The sequence below is a fragment of the Haemaphysalis longicornis genome, unplaced genomic scaffold, assembly GCF_048455015.1.
Source record: "Haemaphysalis longicornis isolate Haplotype H1 unplaced genomic scaffold, Haemaphysalis longicornis Haplotype H1 scaffold_5, whole genome shotgun sequence".
Lineage (NCBI taxonomy): Eukaryota > Metazoa > Arthropoda > Arachnida > Ixodida > Ixodidae > Haemaphysalis > Haemaphysalis longicornis.
Window position 1 is genome coordinate 41,253,841 of NW_027526385.1, and position 24,211 is coordinate 41,278,051.

The following is a 24,211-nucleotide window of genomic DNA, read 5'->3' on the forward strand; positions in this document are numbered from 1 at the left end:
CCGTTGTTACCTTAATTCGTAATTTTGCCCCTCCCCCTTACTTCATTCGCGACTACGCACCTGTGTCTTGCATAAATAAATAAAATGCCACAAGGAAGCGCACCCACAAGGAGAGCCAAGTTGTCAGCGTAATATGGGTTGTGTTTTCAAAGCTAAAACGTACAGCCGAAATCGCGAAAAGGCTTTTGCCAAGCCGTGCCATGACTCCTGATCGCTGGCTTCACAGGAAATCATGAATGGTCAGAGTATTGAGGGCACATCATCTAGAATGAATATCGTTTTATTCTTCCAGAATACTTCCTCATTTATTCCCTTGAAGACTTCTTTGTAGCAGGCACCGGGTTTGAGTAAACATTCACATCAAAGCTAGCCGCTGTTGCCTGGAAAACGGGAAGAAGAACGTCAACACATAAATGTGGGCTAGTTGGTTCGAACTGTGAAACATGGTTAAGAAGCGCGGTCATAGGGGACAGTAAGAAAAGACCACACAGGACTAACGCTACTCCTCTGTGGTCTTTTCTTATTACCCCGTCTTACCGCGCTAATTAACCATGTTTCACAGAAGAACACCAGTTTCAATGTGCAACAGGTTTTACATCGTGTGATAGCATCTTCTAGGGTGCTAAACACAATTTGTGCGTTGGGGTTAGTGACAGTTTCGGGGTGAATATTTACTCCAAAATAGGTCTACAAATCTGGAATCTTCGAGATAAAGAAATTTAACATGACGTTCGGAGGCCACGCACGATATAACTACAATACTAGGCGTCCGCTGTTTGCCCACTGCGCGCGACTGCGCGCGTAATAAAGCGTCCGTAATACACCTGATTTATTTTTTATTACGACGGTTTGCCATGTTTTGGCGTTGATGTAACGATTTATGTCAGCATATAAGAACGCGGTGCTGTCATGAATTTTTTTGCGGTGACGTAGAAACCCATTGTGTACGATGAAACAAAAGGGCCACGCTAAAAATTGCTTGTAAACGTGCTTTTAAGGGCCGACAGTTCCACGGTTACGCCGTTATGGCCCTGCAATATACCAGAACCTGAATATCAGGTCATGAACGCCGTCTCGTCAAAGCAGTATTAGGAAGCCAGAAATGACCATGCCATCCCTTTAATTTATATTATGAGTTAAAGAAGCCCGAGTACAAAATGCAAGTTTGTTGAATTTCAAAGAACTAGTCTGTGGTAAGGCAGTGATCAGCTACGTTAGAGTCCATAAAAAGTTTGTAAACGAAAGAACGCAAGAAATATTGATAAGCTTTCCCATTTCGCGCCACAGTAAGGCCGCGTTCAGACTACAGACTCATCCGCCTTAATTGGCGTATTTATCGCAATCTGCGCAACTGCTGGAACTTTAACGCAGTTTGCTGGTTTAACGCAGTTGCTGGTTAAACAAGGTGCGCCATACAATCCCCTTGTACCCCTTGCAGTTTTAACGGCCAACATTATCTCTACTATGCAATGCGTCTTAGAAGTTGAATGGCTTGGCGTATGTCGTGGGCCCGTCGTGGAGTAAGACGTGAAATATCGAATTATGTAGTAGCTTCACGATCGGCGTGCATGCTTCTCGAGTGCAGTAAAACTTACAGGACGGAAAGGAGAACAGCAAGAAAGTGGTGAACGCTGTTACGAGGCCAGAAAAGGGTCCGGCCATGGAGCTCAGTCCGCTCAGTCCTTGGCGAAGTTGGCAAGCTATTCCGGAGAATATGCTCCCCAGCTGCTGGGGACTGGCAACTTGCTGAAGCAGGCACTGCAAGTAAACAGTAAAACGGACGTAAGAACCAAGTCTGTCATGGGAAAGATAGTGGGTGCATTTTGGGAGGAAAATGTATAATTACATGCGGTACATTTATATGCGGTACATTTGTGAACTATACGCGGCATCTCTTTCGTACTGTGTGGCGCAGTCAGACACGTGAAGTTGATTGATTGTAGGGTTTAACGCGCCGACGCAACGCAGGCGATGGGCGCGCCGTAGTGGAGGGCTCCGGATTAATTTTGACCACCTGGGGATCTTTAACGTGCGCGTAAATCTCGTACACACGGGCATTTTCGCTTATCGCCTCCATCAGGAAAGCGACCGCCGCGGCCGGGAATCGAACCCGCGACCTTGTGCTCAGTAGCGCAACGCCTTAGCCACTGAGCCACCGCGGCGGGTTGACATGTGAAGTAGGTAAACAAAAATATTAAGACTCGGCAACTCAAACCATGGGTAAACAACGTATACTAAATGACTGTCACGGTAAGATGTCGTCCCACTCTTAGGGCGAAAATTCTAGTTCAAGTGAAATCATTCAAGTCGTAGTCAAATATCCTTCGGAAGATGAGGTTGTGTGATAGAGGTATATATCTTTTGACGGTACAAGGGCGAAAAAACACACCTCAAAATGTTTCCGTTTTTTTTTTTCAAACATACTGCAGGATCCACTCATGGATACTTAGGATGCGTGAACACCTATTTCCTCTCTCTTGCGGACATAAGCCTTAGCCCGATTCACGCGCTTCATTTTGGCTTTCGAAGCGAGCAAAACACGGTGTTTCTTGCATTCCTCTCGCACACCGGCCCAAACTGACATTGCGTTGTGACCGTATCAATGGTCACGTCTGCTTGCTATAGCAGCGCATTGGCTTCCTGCCGTTTCCTTTCTGTCCACCAGTGTTGCCACTTCGTTGCCGCCATTCGGCTTCCATCCTCTCTAGCTGCCTAGTCGGCCCTACATTCGTTTCTCGCTCCGTTTTAAGTGCGAATGCACTTTATAAGCGACCCTGAATTCCGTTGACCGCCGTCCGTCCACATAGCAACAGCTGCGGGTGCGCGCGCTCCTCGTCTTCCTTGGCAACGGGGGGAGATGGCACATACCCACGTGGGGGATTGGCCAGGAATCTCCTCGTCTTCCTTGGCAACGGGGGGAGATTGGCGCGCGCTGCCTGGCCGCTGACATGGCACATACCCACGTGGGGGATTGGCCAGGAATCGGGCGTGAGAAGGGCTAATGCACCCGCTTAAAGGAGTACTGACACGAAATTTCAAAGCTGAGATCCGCTCCAGCAATCAAGTACAACGACAACACAAATAGGTGTCTGTGCATGGCACATACCCACGTGGGGGATTGGCCAGGAATCGGGCGTGAGAAGGGCTAATGCACCCGCTTAAAGGAGTACTGACACGAAATTTCAAAGCTGAGATCCGCTCTAGCAATCAAGTACAACGACAACACAAATAGGTGTCTGTGAATAAATGCATGTTTCTTTCTTTGTAGTTGTGTGTGTGTGTGTGCGATCTCTCTTTCGCGAACATTACCGAACCGCGCAAATTCAACTCATGCATTCGCACTTTCACATTCTTCCCCTCGGGGAAATGCGGGGAAATTTTATAACGCCTTCAAGCGGCGGCGAAGCGCGTTAAAACGCTTTGCGAAGGGCACCTCAGCCTCCGCTTCGACTTGAGGTAACCCATAGCAAGAAGGTCGCAGTTACAGGGACTGGATCAGGTTTCGTAGTATCGGCACTCTTTTCTCTCATTGTTGGATGCCGCCGACAGCGGTCATTGGTCGAACCGCGTCACGTGACGTTTGCCCCGGAATAGCCATGGGCGCAGACATTTTGGTGTGCCTGTGTTGCCGCGTGCGCGCGTTCATTGAAAAAAAATTTCCCCTCATAAATATTCATAAAATTCGATGGCATCATAAATATTCGATGGCAAACGGGAATTTCAAAACAGCTACTTGTACAACCCACGGTGTCCAGTGACGTGGCGGCATACTTGGTGAAACGAGCGGAGGGATACCGCTACCGTAGACGACGATGTAAAGAAATTCGTAGAACTCTCCGTATGTCGAAGGTGCTTCACAACTGGCTCAGGCAATGACTTCTCCCTGTTTGCATGGCAACTTCGTCAATCACTGAGCTGTCTCATCAACTCTTTTGTATACATTTCTGTTTATACTATATCAACCTTCACAATTGCATACGTCTTTATTTAATCTGCGACCTACAGTTTTGGGCGTTTTCAAACGTGTGACTTTCAAGGTGAGCTGACCGATACAGTTGTAACACGATGATTATACTTAAACAGAGGATGTCATTGGTGCTTTCGGCGCTTTTAGAGCGGTTAGGTGGCGTGGTTTGTAATTCAAATTAGACTACCATATATTCCGTTCACGCTTGCATGCTCCCAAGTTACCAGTTGGTTCTTTCTTTTGTTGCCCGAGACAATCTTTGGAGAAAATGTAGCCATAATTATTGCCCTATTTTTAATAGAGAACGAAAAATAATAATTCAAAGAGAGCACATTGGTAACGTATCAGCGCAGCAATTGTTTAAATGAATTAGTTGAATATGAAAGCTTTTTAAAATTGGGAGGGCTTACGAACGTCACTCTAAAGAAAAAGGCAGGAAAATAGAAACTAATTAAACAAGTGTAAATTTCCGCTAGGTAGAGTTATTGTACGAAAGGCTGGTAAATATAATCCCATTTTCTCCGACGGTTCAGTGCTTTCTATAGCTATTATGCGCAGTATTCTTTGCCGAGTACCCCCACAGCCACGACCTTGTAACGCGATGCATTTGCACAAAAATTCAGATATCGCGGAAGTTCCACCTGTAATCGCTATAATAACGTAAATGGGGATAACTGGTCGCACGAAATTTTGAAAAACTAGAAAAGGAAAAATATTGAAAATTACAGAAAATGGCAAAACGGCAGAACGTATAACGCATGCTAGTTCCGCAATAATACCGATTTCGCGAAAGCTTAACCTGTAATCGTTATAATAACGTAAATGAGATAATAGGTAGAAACAAATGTTGAAACACTAGAAAAATAAGAAAAAATATAAAAAAATACAGAAAATCGCGAACAGTTTAACGCCCTGCATTTGCACAATAATGGAGATTTCCCGAAAGTTACAAGTTTAATCGCTTTAACAGTGTAAATGGAAATAATTGGTCGAACGAATTTTTGGAAAACTAAAAAAATAAGAAAAACATTACACAATTACGCAACATGGCAGACCGTATGACCCCCTGCATTTACACAATAATTCAGATTTCGCGAATGTTCCACTTGGAATCGTTATAATAGCGTAAATGGAGATAATCGGTCGGACAGGATTTGGAAAAACCAAAAAAATTGACTGTAATTCTGAATAATTAGAGGCTAAGCAACGGGGACCAGAAGAAACACGAAGAAACACGTAGGTCCCCGTTGCTTAGCGCCTCTAATTATTCAGTATGTACAACCAACTAGCCCTAATCAGGCTTTTGTTACTTAATATTGACTGTAAATATTCATACTCAAGACAAGCGCCGTAAGAATGCTACGCATCAGTAGATAATTCCCTAAATTCCTGGCGAATTTTTTTTTAATCGAACCAGCTCGATCAATCCAAACAACTCTACTTTATAGTTACTTAGTGCAACAAAATTGCAAAAATAGGGCAGTATTTGCCTCTGCCTCCCGCATCGTACAATTGGGATTTCTTACTAAGCGATGACGGCTGTGAGAGGCTACAAGAGACGACAGCGAATAGTTGGGAGAACCCAACTTTCTCCACATGGTCGGTACCATTCCGGTGCAGGATAATCCTCAAATCGCTGCATTTACCACTGACACGTAATCATCTCAGACAGTGCGAATTTATTATTAAATTCGTTTAGTAAATCGTTATTAAATAATAATAAATTCGTTATTAAATTAAAATCAGTTTGCCTCTTTTATTTTAAAGAGGTAAACTGATGGCTTCAGTTTTGTCAATGTGGTGAGAGTTGAAAGTAAATCGAACTACTGAGGATCCTTTTCCAGGTGATGCAATCACGCAGTAAAAATATACTTTACACATCGTATCGGCCAGCAAAAAATGTTGAAGCATTTTTTTTTTCGTTACTACAAAGTAGAAATAAAAATATTTCAGCGAATTGGTAAATGTACGACATGCAGTAAACAAAACGTCCCATTGTGGATTGGAAAACCCACCACAATGACATCACAACGGAAATATTTCTGCCATGCTCGAATTTGCGCAGAGAAGACTGGTTGGTTCGTCAACAAACTTCCCTTACTCAGCTACCCTCTGATGTAGCCTATGTAACTCCCTTTTATGAATACATTTATTGTTTAGTAGTTTATTCATAACAACCAACTAGAAGTCAAGGTAAAGTTTTTTGCACTGCATTGGTTCCACAAATTAAGATAACTGTGCTTTGCTCTTCAAGTGTCTTTATCAAATAGACGCCTTAATTCCTGAAAACATTTGTACAAAATTTGTACTAAATATGACAAAAGTACACTTCAATGCGCAATGCTTTTTTCGTAGCCCTTAAATTCATTTTTTTTTGTAACGCTGTCGTGATGCACATAATGTGCAAGTTGCATGTGCAAGTTTCTTTATAAGCTCCGCATGTTAGAAATAAACACATTTCTATTTAGTACGAGATTCAATTATTTACCTCCGATCCCACCACTTAAGTTTGAAAAATGTAGAAATCAGACATGAAAACTAAAGAATTGCAGTGAACATGGCGCCGAAGGCTATGCGTTATGCGATTTGTAGATATTTGTTCTACAGCATTTTTTTTTGTTCAAACAAGGTGGCTTGCTACCAAAACCTGTAAATCTTAAATCCTACTCACGTCAATCGCTTCAGTGAAGTCATTTACACCTTGTGGCTGAAAACAGAAAAAAAACCATTAGTCATATTACTGCCACTTAAATAAAGCTTCAAATCCGGCTGTACTTTATTGCTTAAACGGGAATTTTCCACGTTATTTTTAACAAGTGGCCGATGTCACGTGGCTACAGCTTAGGCCTTGCCAACCTGTGTGTCTCTTATTTGACGTATGCTGGCGTTAAATGCGCCAACATAACGGAAGTTCTACTGTTTTAAAATTCTTACTCGACAGCCAAAGAAGGCAAATTCTACCATTACTAAAAATAATTCGGAGTTGATATACGTAAGAATAAACATTTTTGCTAAACCATCATTTTAATATTAATTCGAGTATTTTCGTCTTTAAAGATAGGTAAAAATTGCCCGAGCTGTTATTATTCACTGTAATTTTCACAGGAATAGCAGCATGTTTCGTAGTTAAAATTCTTAGTTGTCTATTTCGCTCACGATATACCGAACGGTACCAGTGGTTTATTTTCCTGTTGATTTAAATGAAAGCACGGGTACAGTACAATAAAATTAATAAGCTCTGTACCTTCAAGCGAACACAGAAGCCTGCTAAGAGAACGTACCGGTTACACTAAAACAAAGGAGATTACTCCAAGGGTAGCTAAGTGGTGTCGAGGCATAAAATAAATAAATCCCACAAAGATGCCTGCCGCGAGGGATCGATGGCCTTGATAAAAACAAGTATGTATGTTATTACTTCGATTAGGAGCTATTTTGACTAGGCACATCATCTGCCAAGTACAGGCCAATGACAACGCTTAAACAAGTAAAATTAACTGAACCGAAGCAGTGCCCACAGCAACCCCAATCTCCTGAAAGAATTACTGACAGCAGCAGCCTAGCGCATGTGTCTGACACGTCGCCTAGACAACGGTCCCCTTCCGACTAGGCGAAACAATGTCCTGAATTTACAATTTGCTTTTCTTTGAGCTTGGAACAGCTCAAGCAAGTAGGCTTTCTGTATGTTCTGCTTTTGTTTCATCTTTTTTAAACGCCATTTTAGATCGCTTTTGCAATTTGTGTTCCTAAAAGCTAACCTAGAGTGTATTTTAATTAAGAACAGCGGTAGTCTCTTTATCTCTTATGTTTTTGTATCAAATACGCCCAAAGTTTACCTTGCACTGAGCAATGTTCATACGTATAAGTCATGGCACTAGTTTTATTCCTTAAAGTATTCCCTACATATATTTGTGTTCGCGCTGTTTGTGATAACCAAAACGCTTTTGAAACATGTACTAAAACCAGATCCACAAATAGGACGACGCCATAAACAACGACAATAATAAATTGACGAAACAAACCAAAACCAGCCGTGATTCGTCACGATAGGCTTCTCGCGCAAAACTTTTGTGGCGTATTTGTCTTATAATGTACAATCTCAAAAAGTTTGCATACATACCGATGCCGTTGTTCCAGCTGTGCAGAAATTCGTATTCTTTACGCACTGCGTAAAGATGTTTAAACAGAAATTTCGGCGTTAGTAGTTACAAACAATAATAAAGCAGGCACACGATAACAGCAAAAAAACATGCTGGCGCGCGTGTAAATTTGATTTACAGTTAAAAAATTAACCCGCAAATTCCTAATAAGGCTTACTTTAGGCGCTGCCTGTGATATATAACGAATTGAACATAACCGGCACATTCCCGCTTTGGCAATTGTGAAAAATTAATAAGCCGTCTTATGACATTTACAAACTGCCCTTTCCCTACCACCAAGACACCCCTTATGAAGAGCGTAACATCACCATTTAGTATGTCCTTCTAGAACTTCACTGCTGCGGCATTACCAAAAAGACTGAGCGCATGATGCTCTTTATGTTCATAGGTTGCAAACAAGGTCATTCCATGTCGATATGGCTTTAAAGTTGGGGCAGCACGGACTGATTTCAGCCGCATTCCAGTTGCCTAATTTTTCAGCTTCAAACGCTTTTACAATTTATTTTTAGCAGCGTTCATTGCAGTTAGATTGTATTCTTGTTCAGGAAATGCGTGGCCGCCTACTAACTTCGCAAGAAATAAAGTCACATATCCTTATACAAGTGTTTGGATTTCTGTTCATGCTCATGTGTGATCTTCCCCGCCGGTAAGATACACCATTTTGCGAGCCTTTAGATGTCTATTCATGGTGAAAAAGAGCCCGGCTGTTTCATACAGGACTAGAAAATGTATTTCCTCAAAGTAGGATTGTTGCCTTTCTCTAAAATTCGTGGGCTTGTGTTACCAAACTAAAAGCGACCGCATTGTGAGTGCTTTTCATAGTTTTAGCGTGGTCTTCGAATAAAGGGGTGGAAGAGTTGCAACATGGTCGAAATGTCGTTTCGTATACTACATAACTTCGTTCACAATAGCGAATATACTAAAGCTTATGTAAAATGCCGAAAACCACAGAAGCTCCCCGAAAGGCTGCGCTAGAATAGGAAAGGGTAAATTTTGCTGTTAGTACACTTGGCAAACACTGCTGGACTTACCTTCGCGCTACCACAGCATCCATTTTACCGTCTTGGCCAAAATTTAAATGGCATATCAAGAGATGATAATCAAAACACGTGACCTCTTTTATTAGCAGTCTCATCTATGCAGCCTATCCGCAGCCTGTCCCAACACCCACTTCAGAATTGTTTCGCAAGTATGGGTAATGTCATCTTTATGAAAATTAGGGCGTCAAACTGTGGGCTTTCCCGTAGTAGCACTGTATTTTATTCTTACAAATACACAGTAAGCTTCGGAGATTCGGGACCAGACCCACAAAAACGTCATGTGAGAAAACCAAAATATCTAAGTTGGTGGTAACTTGGCGCAAGGAATAAACGTATGGTAAAAGTCACAAAAATGAATGTATTCGGTATGAATTTAATTCTGTGCCGTAATATGCGCGGCACAAAAATTCGCGAGCGTTTCCATGAACTTCGAAAGCTTTGTTTACATTTGGTGTCGTAAACACCTAAAACAAGTGCATCCACATAAAACCTCCTCATTTGCCAGCCTCATCAGGCATGTTGATTGAATTTTTGCCGTAAAGTGCCTAATTGTTGAAAACATGATTGCTATCACTTTTTCTCCTAACACAATGAAGAAACGTAGTACATGGGACAGGTGCATTACCGAGGATGCGTTGCCTGTGCTTGGAATGAGAAGAGTGATGGTGCCGTTGCAAGTAACGTTGGTTTTAAAGAAGTTTGTGCAATTTTGCGGTCCACAAAGTGAGAGATTACCCAATTCCAAGAAGCTTGCAAACCCTGTGGAAACAATAAAGAATGCCAAATGATTACTGACAGCAATAAAAAATAACTTGATTCTTATATGCTAGTTTTTAAAGATCCTGAGTATAATAATATACGACCTCCATAACTTGTGAGAATGAAGTTTACTGTTTTATATTATCAGACTGAGGAAAAGCAAAACTTGGCTTAGTTTGTGCAAGTTTGATTCTCATGTGTCAGTTTTGACCACGAGTATTACATTACTGTACGATTTAAATAAGTCGCAAGATTCAGGTTTACTTTTTTATATTCATATAAGCATATATTGAGAGAGCGAGGGACAAGCTCTCTGAGATGACATTTATCAGACGGCTCGGACCGAACGTTCCGGAGAACACGAGTACAACAATGACGACGACGATTATTCACAGATGATAATGACGATGGGACAGGAGTACAAGAGGTTGGGCCGCTACCCCTCGGCGCTCACACTGACCGTGATAGTGATGATATCGCTTGCACTACTTATCACATGAAAAGAACGCCGCGAATGCTCACAATATTTATTTTTATATTTTTCAATAAGCAAAAGTTGGCTTAGCTTATGAAAATATATAACGATTGTACTGAATTACAAATCAGTTTGCGTTGTTCTTCAGGACAACGCTACGTTCTCTGGATCGGTGTTCTTCCTTTTAACAGCGAAGCTGTTTAGCAATTAGTTGATTCCGGCGTTTCTCAAAAATCAGTATAACAGTACAAAAAAAAAAATAAATCACCGGCATCGGCGGCATTCGAACCTGTGTCCGGTAGATCATTGTAGTTAGAGTCAGTCGTCTTGCCCACTCGGCTACCGCCGTGATTTTGTTTTTTTTTTTTTGCAGCAATAACTTTATTAACGCATAAATGTAGACGTTATGCAGAGGGTTACGCAGTATTCAGCAGCGTCTCTGACAGCGGATGTGTCTGTTACATTTTTGGGTATACATATGGTGACATGACAATGTACATAAATCCAGCAAGAAAAACACGAAATAAAGAAGTAAGAACGATGACAACGGCATCACAGGCTTTACCGTAACAAAGGCTAAATGAATTCTGTGGAAGATAAAGGCCGGCGCTAATCTCTCTTGCGTATAGAACTGAAACGAGGGATTGATCGTATAAGGCAAGGATGTGCTGGCCGGTTGAGTGCTCGAGTTTTATTTGTTTTTATGGGTTTAGAAGTTTGCCAGACTGCGCCTCTCCTAATTTGCCTTAATGCGCTTCAGTGCATGACTTCCTCGTATGAGAGTTCGTCGCAGTTAGGGGTCCGAGCTTGGTGTCCCAAGAGCGCGAACTGCCCATTTTATTTTACGCACAAAGTGTCGCCATTCTGGCTGTGGGTGGAGGCCGCACTCAACTGCCTCTGTCGTGGCTTTCCAGAGGGAGTGGAGGCCTATGGCGACAGGCGCAGTCACGGGCAACGGGGTGATCCGCTTCCACGCATAGAAACTTTAGGCTCGGCCACGTGGCGTTCCACGAGGTACGGAAGCACGTTTGGATTTAGTCGTGGAAATAAATGGCCTTGTTGCAGTGGAAAAAAACGTGTTCGGGGGTCTCCCGATTTCCACATAGGAGGCACCTGTCCCCGGGGAAGGAAGAAGGAAGCCCTCTCCTGCTGGCGGGCCATGACTGGCAATACTGCCGCGTGGAAGCGAAAAAAAAGTCCGTTCCGACTGGAATGAGCGATTGCTTAACTCGCTTCAGCACTTCGTGTCCACCCTGAGGGGCCGAAGGCTGACGGTACAGGGATGGTGGCGGTGTCTTTTCTATCAAATCCCAGTACAGCTTTCGCGGCTTTACAGCGAGCAGGTATTCTCACGAAAGCAGCGTTTGCAGTGAAGCCACCGCGCTCGCTATCTCCTTGTAGAACCCGGAGATGCGGAAGCCATAATCGACGTAAATGGATGGCGGCCTCAAATGGAGGACGTCAACCGTTCATTCAACCGACGTCCTAAGCATTGGACAGCAGGTTGAATGAACTGGTCAGCCTGGTGGCGGAAATATAAGAAGCGCTGGACTGAGAGCTTGAGTTCTACAATAATCAGTCCAATGTTTCCCCCCTCCACGTTTTAGAAGAGGTTTGTTCGGTGCACCGGTTCGTATTGTGACCGCCCACGACCGGTGTAGCCTAAGTACGAAGCCGACATCGACAGTGATAGTGCGCGCTGCGTAGAAGATCGCGGGGTAAGCCACCGTGTTGCACAAAAGGGACCTAGTGTAAATTGATACGTTCCGGTTCCTACATGGGTGACGCTTCCTTTTTGCAGCGTCAACTTTCGGTTTCCACCGGGGCGCCACCGCCTGGCCCACGCCAAGCTTGACACCTAAATATGCTTCAACGCGGTCAGACCACCGTATGTTGAAGGACTTGCGTAGTTTGCATTCCCAGCTCCCCAATCCGGCCCCCTCTGATTTTTCAAGGTTCAGCTGGGTACCGGAGAAACGGCAAAGCTGCCAGTTTGAGCACTGTCGCAACTCGGGTGGCGGTTGAGCAGACAAGGGTAACGTCGTCGGAATATGCGAGAACTCGGAGTTACAGCCCGCCTATTACAAGACCTTCAATTCCCTTGGAAGCGGCCACCATGCGGCACACAGGCTCCAATTAAAGGGAAAAAAGCAGTGGAGACATAAGAGATGCCTGCCGAACCGAGTTTTGTACCACGATGGGGATTCCTACTTGCCCATTTAAGATTTTCCCGTGGTAGTTTGAATGTAGCAAATCTGAATCCCCTCCAAAATGGCGTCTCCTAATCCACAGTGCCATGGAAGTGTGAGCAGAAACGGTCGTTGTACCCTGTCAAAGGCTTTCCTGAGGCCGAGCTAAATCACAGCCAGCGGAACAAACCCTAGTTCTCCCGCCTCGTATGTGGTTCTCATGCAGTGCAAGTTGGAGTTCGGCCGTTAAAGCCACATGTCTGGTGTGGGCCTACCACCGCACTAAAGGCGATATGGAGCCGTTGAGCGAGCATCCGAGCCAGGATTTTATACTCCGAAGACAGAAGGAAGATCGGCCGCAAATCCGAGGTGCTTGGGGTTGAGCAAGATTGTGGTGTTTTCAGCAAGAGGATCAGATGGCTGTTCCGCATGGAAGGGGGTCGTAGCTGTCTTGGAAGCGTGTCCTCGAAGTCTGTAGCGAGGATTGGGCATAACTGTTTTAACCGCTTGATAAAATTCTGAAATAATCCCGTATGGACCTGCCAACTTGTTTTTGGAAAGTCTATTTATTGTGGATTCTACCTCGGCTGCCGTTATTGGAGAGTTGATTGCTTCTCTTAAGTCATCATAAATTTTTTGTAGCTAAGTAAGAGTTTAAGTTCTCAGGAACGGGGTCTAATGCAGTTTGGAATTGGAAAAGGCGGGAATAGTAGGCCTCAAAAGCGCTTGCAGCTTCCCGTGGTCCCCGTGAGAGCTGACCTCGGTGGTGGACATCAGTGATGCTTTTCCGGCTGGAATTCTCTCTCTCGTGTGTGCGGAAGACTTTAGAGGACTGCTTCTGGTAATCAACTCCCTGCCCCCTGCTGAGGACCAAGGAACCCCAATAGCGATTCTCTAATTCCTTGAACAGCTCTTTCTTTGTTACTCGGATGTCATCACGGAATTCCCGTGTCCTCTCTTCATCCACCTCTATGAGAACTCGGAGCGTTGACATGAGTCGTTCTTGGTCCGCCAATCCTCTCGCAGCCTCACGCCTAACTATTGTGCGCAAATTATTTAATTTTAACTTTCAAAGATTCCCACTCGTTCAAACCGATCGTGAGGGATTCTAAACGCTTATTTCGTCCCGCATGTGTTCTATAAATTCTGTGTTTTGGGTGATGGCGGCATTTATAACCCAACGAGGATTCAGCATGCTCTGTTTTAGGGGCGAAGCGCCTTAAGGGCTCGGGCTGTCGGCGTCTAATGTAGTCGTTGTAACCGTCGTCTCGCGTACTCGCGCTACTAAAACACCGGGACACTCGTTTACGCATCGCGCTGGAACGCTTCGTAAGCGTACTAAAATACACCGGGACACTCGTTTACGCCTCGCGCTAGAACGCTTCGTGCTTCAAAGACGCGAGACTTTTAAAGCAAAGCTGAATGCCCCTTCCCCCCCCCCCCCCCAACGGTTTCATTTCGTTTGGCAAAAACGCCAAGGCGCCAAAAATACACTTATACACGGCGCGCTTGGCTCCTCCCTAGGCTTCACGTTAGTGGAGATGGCCCGAGATGTTTTTTTTTTGTTTTGTTTACATCTTAGCTGATTTCGCATGCCACTCAACCGCGGGCAGACAGCGGGACGGGTGCCACGGCGTAGTTTTGTACTCGGGAAAATAAGTCGCCCGAGACGTAGAAACGAACCCGACTTGCCTCATAGGCACCACACGATCTCGTGTATTGGGAGTAGCCCACTCACGTCGCAAGACTGCGTCGTCCACGTCACAATCAACAACGACCGACTTTAAAATGCGAGACGAGGCATCGGCCCGTTAGTACGCGAGAGTCAGGCGGCTTACTCACTCGGCTGTGACTGTGGGGAGAGGAATCACGTCACGTGATCGACATAGAACACGTGATAGGGTACACATTGCGCGTGCGGGCGCCTAGCTTAAGTGTGCGCGTTCAGTACGTTCGTTCTGCTTCTTCGACGTGCTTCTTCTACGCCGTTATAGCAAAAAAGATGGAGTAGAGGTCGTTGCGGCAGCGAAGAAGCAAATCGGCTGCAATTGTGGAATTAAAACATCGTGAGGGTGGTGAAGGTTGCGTACAGCTTCGCAAACATCAAGGGGTACAAGTTAGGATGAGCCTCCTTCGTTTTTTTTTTTATTTAATGGCAGAACATAGTCCACCGTAAGTGCCATCCGCCAGACGTGCCTTTGGCGAAGGCAAGTTTAAATAAATGACGACTTGACACTCACCGCCCAATGAAGTTCCGAAAAAAACCTCTATTATCGGTCCAAGAGCGTTTATAATGCCAGTGGGTGTACCCGTGTTGAACATACCAGTCAGCACGCACTGTAGTGAATAAAATACATATTTAGAATCTCAATAACCATTCACATGGAATAAAACTCTGATAATAATGTTTTAGGGAAGGAATGCTGCAAATTATTACTTTGATTATTGAGGACAGGTAACTCTCTTCAGTTAATGCAAGGTTAAAATATACCTTTTTCGTATGCATGTTTAAAATACAACTCAAGAACCGCCTTCACACTTGTGATAGCTGCGTGGGCTCTACATCATTGGCAATGTCCCGAATTTATGAATTCTCATTTAATATTTTCGACGTACCTGCTTATTCTACAAAGATAAGTTTCAACAAGTTTAAAACGAATGTGTTACACAAGTGCAGGATACTTGCGCGCCCTTGAATACGGCTTCAGATAAAACCGACTTCCTCGGGAGCCACCACTCGGGAAGCATAGTGTAAGTATTTCACACTACCAGCACTTTTCTAGGGTTCCCTCTAGGAAAAAATAAACACTTGTTCCAGGAGAAACGAATACCGTTTTTATGTCACTATTTGCACCGCAATCAAAACAGCTGTGAAGACTTAGGTGTCGGCAGATTTCAAGAACACAACAAGAACATCATTACTGTAATAAATTTTTACTCACTTGCAACAGTTTTGTGAAGCCTGTCACAGTCTGCTGTTGGTTCTGAGAAAAAACAACACATAAGCGACGCTAGCATCACGAGTGCACCAAAGCGATATCAAAGCATAAAAATATATACATTCATGTCAATAAAGCTGCCCAACTGGTACAATCCCGTAAACTACAAGAATTATCATAGTTTTGATAGCCTCTATCTGTTTCTTTAATTTTGCACTAACCTCAGGGCTTACGGTAAAGAATATCACTACCCTAAGTTATTTCAAACGTTATTGCGATAATTAACGCTTATTACAATGATCGACATGAATGGTGCAGGCATCGCGGGAGCCGAAGTAAGATTACTGGGGTAGCGGTGATGTCAGTCTTGCGAACGCCCCATAGAACACATATTTGCGCTTGTCAAAAGTAATGCAGCGGTCATTCTCACGGACTCGCAGCAGGCTTGTGGGAATTTCGCTTGGGGACGCCTGCACACAACAACGCTACGCATCATCCAGCAGCAGCCCCCGAAGAGGCTAATCATGATTGTATGGGCTCCGGCAAATCACGGTAACCCTGGAAACGAGGCGGCTGACGCCATCGCTCGAGAATTGACCCACCTAGCGGGCGCCGAGAGCAGCTTTGCCGAACCTGAGCGCATGCAGCCCTTGACCACTTACGCAGGGATCACGCAGCACTACAGGCTGTTGCGTCAGACACTCGCTCCCCCCACAAATCTCTACCCCGAGAGCACGAACGTCATCTGCGTGCTCTCAAGACGAATACATTCCCCCATCCTATCCGGCTTCACCTTTTTGAACGCCAGAACTCTGCGCTTTGCCAATTTTGCGAACCCGGAACGCTACGTCATATGGTCGGAGGGTGTGACGAATCCCCACTGATTCTCCCCAACCTGAAACTTTCTTCTGCCGAGGTTTGGGAGAGCGCCTTGGCGAGCACCGTCCTGGGGCGGTATTCTCGTAACTGTCCCTTTTGAAAACGTCCCTTTCGCGTCCCTTTCATCGTGACGTACTTCCGGTTAAGCAATAAACGTTGGCAGTAGGTTTGTCGCGCTTGCGTTACGTCACTTCCGGTTGTTTGCTTTTAGCCAATCAGGGCTCGCCAAAAGGGACACTTTTGCAAGGGACGCAAAAGGGACAAAACTCCAGAATACCGCCCCTGGACGATCAGCTTCGGCTGGCTCAACGGGCTGTCGATGCTGCCCGCGCTCAAGGCATTCTGGATTGATGACGCCTCCTTCAAGCTTCAGTACAATCCCCCCTGTTGACTTAAATAAACGTTTATTTTCCCTCTCAAATGTAGCAGACAAAATACACGTAGTGCGCCTAATTATCCCGTCGCTATTTCATCCGTGGTACTGATAACCTGCGCTGAAACTCTCGGTGCACATACATAATAAGGGACGTTTAAATCCAGCTTTTCTAGCAGCGAGTCTACAACTTCTGATATCACAATATACAAATAAACTAAATTCTCCTTTGTTAACTACAGACTTTATGAAAAAATATCTGCGACCTTAAACGTAACAAAATAAAAGAAGTTATATGATTTATGTTCAACAGTCAAGCCTCACTTCTGGAAAACGATATTCACAGGACAGAGCCGCATTTGTTCTATCGATATATTTTTCCTGAAGTGGAGCTTGCCACTTCAGGGAAGCGGTATGCCCACTTTATACATACTTCGGTGAGTAAAGAAATGTGCTAGGTATGGAACCTTCCGACCTTTCCCCTCTCTAGTCTATGATGTACATGCCCAGCATGGGAGCATGAAGGCAATGGACTTCCTTTAATCAAAATTTGTTTCGGAACCAAAAAGGATGTGGGACGGGATTTGAATTGCATAGAGTATTTCACGGAAGGCTAGTACACCACCTCCTTAATTCATCACCTAGCCCGTATCGACACGTTAACTCAACTAAAATAATAAAACTTTCTTGTAAATTTGCCTCAACTGTGACCCAGGTGCAGCAATCCTCTATTTGTCTATTTCTGCATCGCCAAGAGTCGGCCTGGTCATTGAATCATTGGAAGCAAACTTTCGCGTGCCCCACCAATGAATATTTGTTCTTGTGGAAGTTCCTGTGTTGCTGCCGCACTCGTAGCGATCCCCCTTTAAAAACGGAAAGAAGGGTCAATACCGTTTTTTTTTTTGTAATAAAGAGTGTACATACGTATTTATAAAAAAATAGTATTTTATAATAAGGAAGCGGTATGCCCACTTTATACATACTTCGGTGAGTAAAGAAATGTGCTAGGTATGGAACCTTCCGACCTTTCCCCTCTCTAGTCTATGATGTACATGCCCAGCATGGGAGCATGAAGGCAATGGACTTCCTTTAATCGAAATTTGTTTCGGAACCAAAAAGGATGTGGGACGGGATTTGAATTGCATAGAGTATTTCACGGAAGGCTAGTACACCACCTCCTTTTTATCTAGTATGGGTGGGAGACGCCGCCAATAATCACATTCATACAAGTATCTGGCGCTTTTCCGTGCGCAGATAAGGATTTCACGTTCATACCTGGAACCACATTCCCCAATACTATTGTCCCCAAATAGTGCTCAGAGTAGAGGGAGCATGTTCCCAGCGAGTCGTTGCTCCGAGAGGAAAAGTAAACTAAGGACTTTGCAAAGGGTTAGCTTTAATATGATCAGCGCATTTTTCACTTAAAATACATTGCAGTATACTGGTAAGGCGAACTGTGTTATGACGAGCATCCCATTTAAGATGAATAGCACATTTACTCTGCTGTAATGTCCACTATTTAAAACACCCCGCTCAAGGCGAACTTTTGCTAATATGAGCTAGATATCAGGATCCCTTCGAAATCGTCTTAACGGGAATGACTGTATCATGTCATACGAATTTTCTGGCCGTGCCTGCGTTTACGGGCTGCGGAATGTATGCGACTTATGTTAGGCTTTTGAGACTTTCGATTATTATATTCGGTGAAAACACCTCTAAATGCTTCGCGATAGCTAACGTACTTTGGGAACGTTACTGATTGGGGCATTGGCAGCGGTTTAACAACTTGATCGCATACAAGCTTGGGCTGAAGTATCAGTCCCCCTACTTACAAAGAAATCAAGCGTGCCGTACCCAGCTGACGGTGGCAAAGTACGTAACTCAAGTTTCGCCAGACTAAAGTGCCAAGGTTTTTATAATTTTTTGGTCAAGCTTTTACTTTTATCTGCGTCAGGGTAGCGCCGTCTTTTGCCTTTCTTACATTTTGGTGTACGCCGTTTCTATTAGCATTTATATAAATCAGTTTGCATCTTTTTAATAGCGCTAATCAAAGCTGAACAAATAATTCAAGCAGGTGTGACTTACAGCACTGGTTCCGCACAGATTCACAGTACCACCAAGGCACTGAAAAAACAACATATGAGGGCAGAAGGTCAGATTTATTACGATGTTAAAAGATCGGGAAGGGAACGACACAAGAGTTTTAGATGAACTAAGGAAGCTCAAATCTTCAAACGACAAAAATCTTGCAACCCCATACGAAACATCCGACACATTTTATCGTGTGTGTAACAGGTTTTATAGGTGTAATGGTATTGGTGTGTAAAACAAATCTTTATTTCATGTACTACCGCAGTAAAAGTCAATAGCTACTTAAAGGATTAGTCTATGACATACGGAAGTTAAGAAACAGGGTTTCCTCACTTCTCCAGGAGCGGAAGCCGCGGATCTGCTGTAAGTGGAGCAGCCCGAATCGTCAGAGCAAAACCCGCCAGCAAGAAGAGCTAGTTGCATAGCTAAAGCATATGAGAAAAAATAGTGCTGTGTTCAGTGCGTGCGGAGCTGCTGACAACACCAAGCTACTGATATCAGTATTGCTGTGGAACGAATGAAAATACTTTTTATTATTCGGTGTATGGATGTGTTCTTCGGTTGCCGTAAAAAGTTTCCGCTTTTTACTGTACCGTGCGCAATACGTGCGCGAATCAGAAATATGTGCAGTGCACATTCCATTGTAATTGTGACTGTAGCTGTGTTTCCTTAATAACGACCACAACATCCCACGACCACTGAGTTCTTTAATCAAAGCCGTGCATGTGTAAGACAGCCTAGAAGCACTGCACTGTGAATATGGGCATAAATAAATTTCCGAAATATCGTGAGTTTCGAGAAATATTATTCTTGTAAAAAATAATATTGCCCAAAAGAGTATTGAGAGGTTTATTGGCGGACTTAAGGAAAGCATAGGTGTCGGGTCCCTCTCTCTCAAAACTTGAGGCTCTTCCCGAATGGCACGCCTTGGTCCGGCTTAATAACTCTGCAACGCGACGCTGTTTTCACGCCCCTTGTACTACGTGCCAACCATGCATACCGCATTTACCGTTTCATAATGCACGTTTGCTCGCAATATCTGCCTGTTGATGCTGTTGCTGTCCATTAGTATCGGCATTTCGTAGCCCTCATTTCTATCAATTGCCGCTCTGCAGCAGCTGCAGACTTCATTCTTAACGTGTACAAGCGGTGACGGGAGTCACGGGACCAGTCGAAACAGTGTACGATGGACGTGCAGACAGATGGAGGTGAACCGAGATTCGACTTTACGTTTCCCTGGAAACGTGGGCAGCGGTGCGGAGGCAGCTTTCTCCACCCTCGAAGGCAACTTTCTGATTTCCTGTCCTTCTTTCGCTCGCTATGTTGACGGATCGGCACGAAATGTTTGGCCTGAAGACTCCCACTAGCATGTGTAGCTCAATGTCCGGATGAGGGATAGAGTGAGTATTGAACTGGAAGAAGAGTAGACTAAGCGAAACAGCGATTAAGCAGTGCGGTGGCGAACTGCTGTGACAGCTTGTGAAATATTGACTCCGTAAAATTCCTTTCTCGCGAAACTTTGTTAAGAAATTGAAATGACAACTACACGTTTCGTTTCTTTAGTTGCCATGGTGGAACGCTGCGCATATCATTCAGGATATGAAAATCAAACTTTGTTTCCTTTAAAGCGCAAAGTGTAAAATAAAAACAATCAAAATTTTTAAAATTATTTATAGGTTTTTCCGCTCAGGTGTCCTTTGAACGCCGTAGCCAGCAGAATAAATTCTCCTTTAAAAAGGTTTTCAACTCACTTTGCCGATTCCGAAGACATCACTTAGGGTAGCGTTTGTGCATGTGGTAGCTGAAAGAAGCGCAAGCTCAATTAATCTGAAGCATTGCAACAAGGAGCATCTTCTAAAAATAGACTTGCGAAAACTATTCACAGCAGGAAAGTTTTTATATAGCTTGAATTCTCCCTACATTTATTGTTCGCATGCCAAACACGGGCCTTTCTGTGCTAACAACTTTGCTTACATTTATGTGCGGTAATTTCGATGGTTGGAAGGAATTTTGCAATGTTCGCTGCTACTTTTCAACCCACGTTACTTTTTTTAGAGTAGGTACTTCATAAATGTTGTATACGGTACAAATGTGCGATTTTAGTGAAAACGGTTTAAAGGGTGGTTTCCCACTCCACTTTTTCGCGATTAAATTCGAAGCGACGACATTTGAGCGCTCACCTATCATACACGTGCTGCCCGAACCGTTCGCTCATCCTGTATAATAGAAGATCCGTTGACAAGTTTGGGAACAAAGAGCACCCACCTCCTAACGTACTAGGTATACCCTAGCAGAATTTTCTTGCTTCATACAGGAAAACTCATAGCGGGTATATGGCGTGCACTGCGTATGAAACCTACTTCCCCAAGATTCCTGAAGTTTCTTTCAATATTCTGGTCCTGACCGACCCGACCCTTTCTTCTTTAGTTGTGCTGCATATAAGTAACCTTGATTAAAATGGTTTCAATTGAAGAAGCTTTAACACTTACCGGCCGACGCACCCGGCGTCAGAATGACTGCTGCAAGGACGATGCCAAAACCATAAACGGAATACATTCCGGCTGGTGAAAAGCTATGGTATGAATGAAGCTCTAGGGGCAAATCAGGCTCATATATATACCCTGCCATTTTGACCTTCGCACGTGCATGCCCCCTTGCTTTTTCTTTGTATCACCACAGTGCTTAGGAACCCTTCAGTACCATTCTCTCACGCAACCCATCTCAGTGATTCTATTCGTGTTTTTTACTGCGTGATTGTTTTTCAATGTGACCCGCCAAGTATCACCGAACCCTCAACACATGTGGGAGCACTCAACACGTGTCATAGGTTTCAGATTGCGGATACGCTGTCCGGCGCCAGGTCTACCGCAACTCTTTCCATGTATTTGTCAGAACGGAAGTCATGAATCCAGGGAGGCTGACGTAGTATTCAGCCCACGCGCAGTACAGAGCACGAAGTTTATTTATGACTTTTTTTTTAATCTTAAGGTTGGTGCAAAAGCTGTATAAAGTCTAATAGTTCCAAAGTTACTTTTTGATTCTAGTGTAAAGTACAATGTCGGTTCTTTATGTTATCTAACATATCCCTCCAGTAAATGGCATAGTGGACGACGTGCCCTTTATTAAGCTGAAGCTCGTCTACGCAGCCCTCTCTAAACGTCTGCTGAACAATCACTTTGCTGCACAAGTATACCCTTAGTGAATAACATTAATAATGTATGCTCCCGAAGAATCGGTTGGTTTTCCACACGTGCGTGGGGGCTAGAAATCACACTGGTTTGACCCACTTCGGCAACCGGACATATAAAGATTTGGTTTCCTGCGCTAGCAGTAGAAAATACTGCAAGAAATGCGGCATGTGTATTTTGTGTATTTTGCTGGGTCATATCATGAAAGCTGGACGTATGCTTCAAGCGGAAATTCAGTACATGCTTCCACGTATACAAGAGGACCCGAAACTAGCCAAATCCCAAAACGTTAATGTGAACGTCCGTTGTCGCAGAAAATATGGAATAGGGGCAACTTCTCGCCGTTTGTGTATTCCGCTCGTCTAGCAACAGTCGAATTTATGAGTTTTACAGCTGAACTTTTCCTCCTGTCCCGCATGGTTTATTTACAACAATCGCAAGTTTAGCTAAATTTATTGCTTGTTGCACTTGAGTTGCATATTCATGCTTCCCTCTTAAGCCTTTTAAATACAAATGTCCTTGCTGGGCTACTTGAACACAAACATTTTGGCGTACACATATGTCGGTCTTCTGTCCCTTAATTCGACCGCCCGGGTAAAAGTTACAAGTATTCCTGAACGATCTATTGATATTGGCTAGACATTTCTATTCAAACTAATAAACCAATAAATAGTTGCTGCTCTATTCCGCGTTCCTGAATCATCTTGCACTGGTACCTTGGGTTTACAGAGCTCGCCAGACAAACATAAGTAACTCAAACATGGTAACGTGGACATGCAGTCGAATTATGGATTTATAACTCGGAGTAACGGGTGTTGGTGACGTACATTCACTATCGGAGCGTCGGCATGAAGTGCACACACGTTGAATGTGAGGGAGCAAGAGAAAAGGTGGGTCTGGTTAATCTTGGTGGTCAAACCGCTTACAACACAGGTGCGAAGGAAGAAAGACACCGATGGAGCTCGTCTGTAGCTCGTCTATGTAGCTAACAACCAGCCCAAACGTCCATTCTGCTGAAAGGTCTGCTTCTTTCGGAGCTTGGGTGTGACGTACCGCAGCTTGGTGGGGGTGCACGTGGGGAGAGGAGCGTCGAACACGGGTAACGGCACCGCGAACAACGTCGCGAGTCTGGCAGATTCCTCGATGCCGCCAACCGTACGGAAGATCAGGCCTCCAAGCCGAGCACGAGAACAAACGGTGGACCTACCCCGTAGTCTGTCTATTGATGGGGGTTTCATGAAGCTCCATGGGTGGCATTTAAATAAGCATCGTGATGAATCCCAGCCAATTCTGCCCGCTTCTTCATTGCCCATCAAATCCGCCCTGATAGAGACATATAATTGCGGAGAACAGTTCAGAAACCATTTATTATACCCACGGTATAAATCTTACTTTAAACACCATGCCCGCCTCTTTTCAATTTCGCTGATCAACCATTTCCGCAGGATCTAATGGATGAACATATTTTATTGCGTAAGCGTGTCCATGGAAAGTCGACGAGCAAAGCTTTCTCTCCATCCGTCTGAAACCTCCTATGCGACGCTCTTTACCCAACCTAAAATTCCATTCTAAAATCCCTGTGCCTTCATTTTTTTAGATAGCCACACTCGTATTGTCTCTAGAAATACCCGTTCCCAGCAGTTGTATAGTAGTAACGCCGCTTATAAAGCGATTCGGCGTACAGCGCACTCTCTTGGAGGTATGCAATAAAAGGCAACCAGGGATTTGTTATGTTCATATCAGGCTGCCTATTGTCCCCAGAAAAAAAATCACGGGCCATCTCCACTAACGTGAAACCTGGTAAGGGGTGGAGCATGTGCTGTGTAAGTGTATTCTTGGCGCATTGGCATTTTTGCTAACGGAGATGAAACCGTTAGGGGACAGAAGTATACAGCTTTGTTGCCAAAGTATCAAGTCTTTGAAGCCCGAAGCTGTCTAGCGCGAGGCGTAAATGAGTGGCCCGGTGTTTTTTAGTACGCGTTACAAAGTGCTCCAGCAGGAGGCGTAAAGGACTGTCCCGGATTCTTTTTTTACTACGCATTACGTTCCAGCGCGAGGCGTAACTACATGAGACTACATGAGTACCGTGACTACATGAGACGAAGGGCGATTACGACGACGGCAACGACGACAGGAGACGCCAACAGCCCCAGC

The 24,211-nt window shown here is 44.3% G+C and overlaps 1 protein-coding gene across 1 annotated transcript; it reads right to left on the reverse strand.

Moving 5' to 3' along the window:
• Window positions 1-264: 264 nt before the first annotated feature.
• Window positions 265-21,454, reverse strand: LOC144139188 (uncharacterized). The gene is made up of 10 exons (XM_077671618.1): window positions 21,359-21,454; window positions 20,621-20,670; window positions 18,864-18,902; window positions 15,530-15,571; window positions 14,828-14,924; window positions 9,790-9,923; window positions 8,085-8,129; window positions 6,639-6,674; window positions 1,596-1,758; window positions 265-380 (listed from the first exon to the last, which is right to left on the reverse strand). Exons 1-10 carry the CDS (start codon window positions 21,423-21,425, stop codon window positions 367-369), a joined length of 687 nt encoding a protein of 228 aa, XP_077527744.1. The 5' UTR covers window positions 21,426-21,454; the 3' UTR covers window positions 265-366.
• Window positions 21,455-24,211: the final 2,757 nt, after the last annotated feature.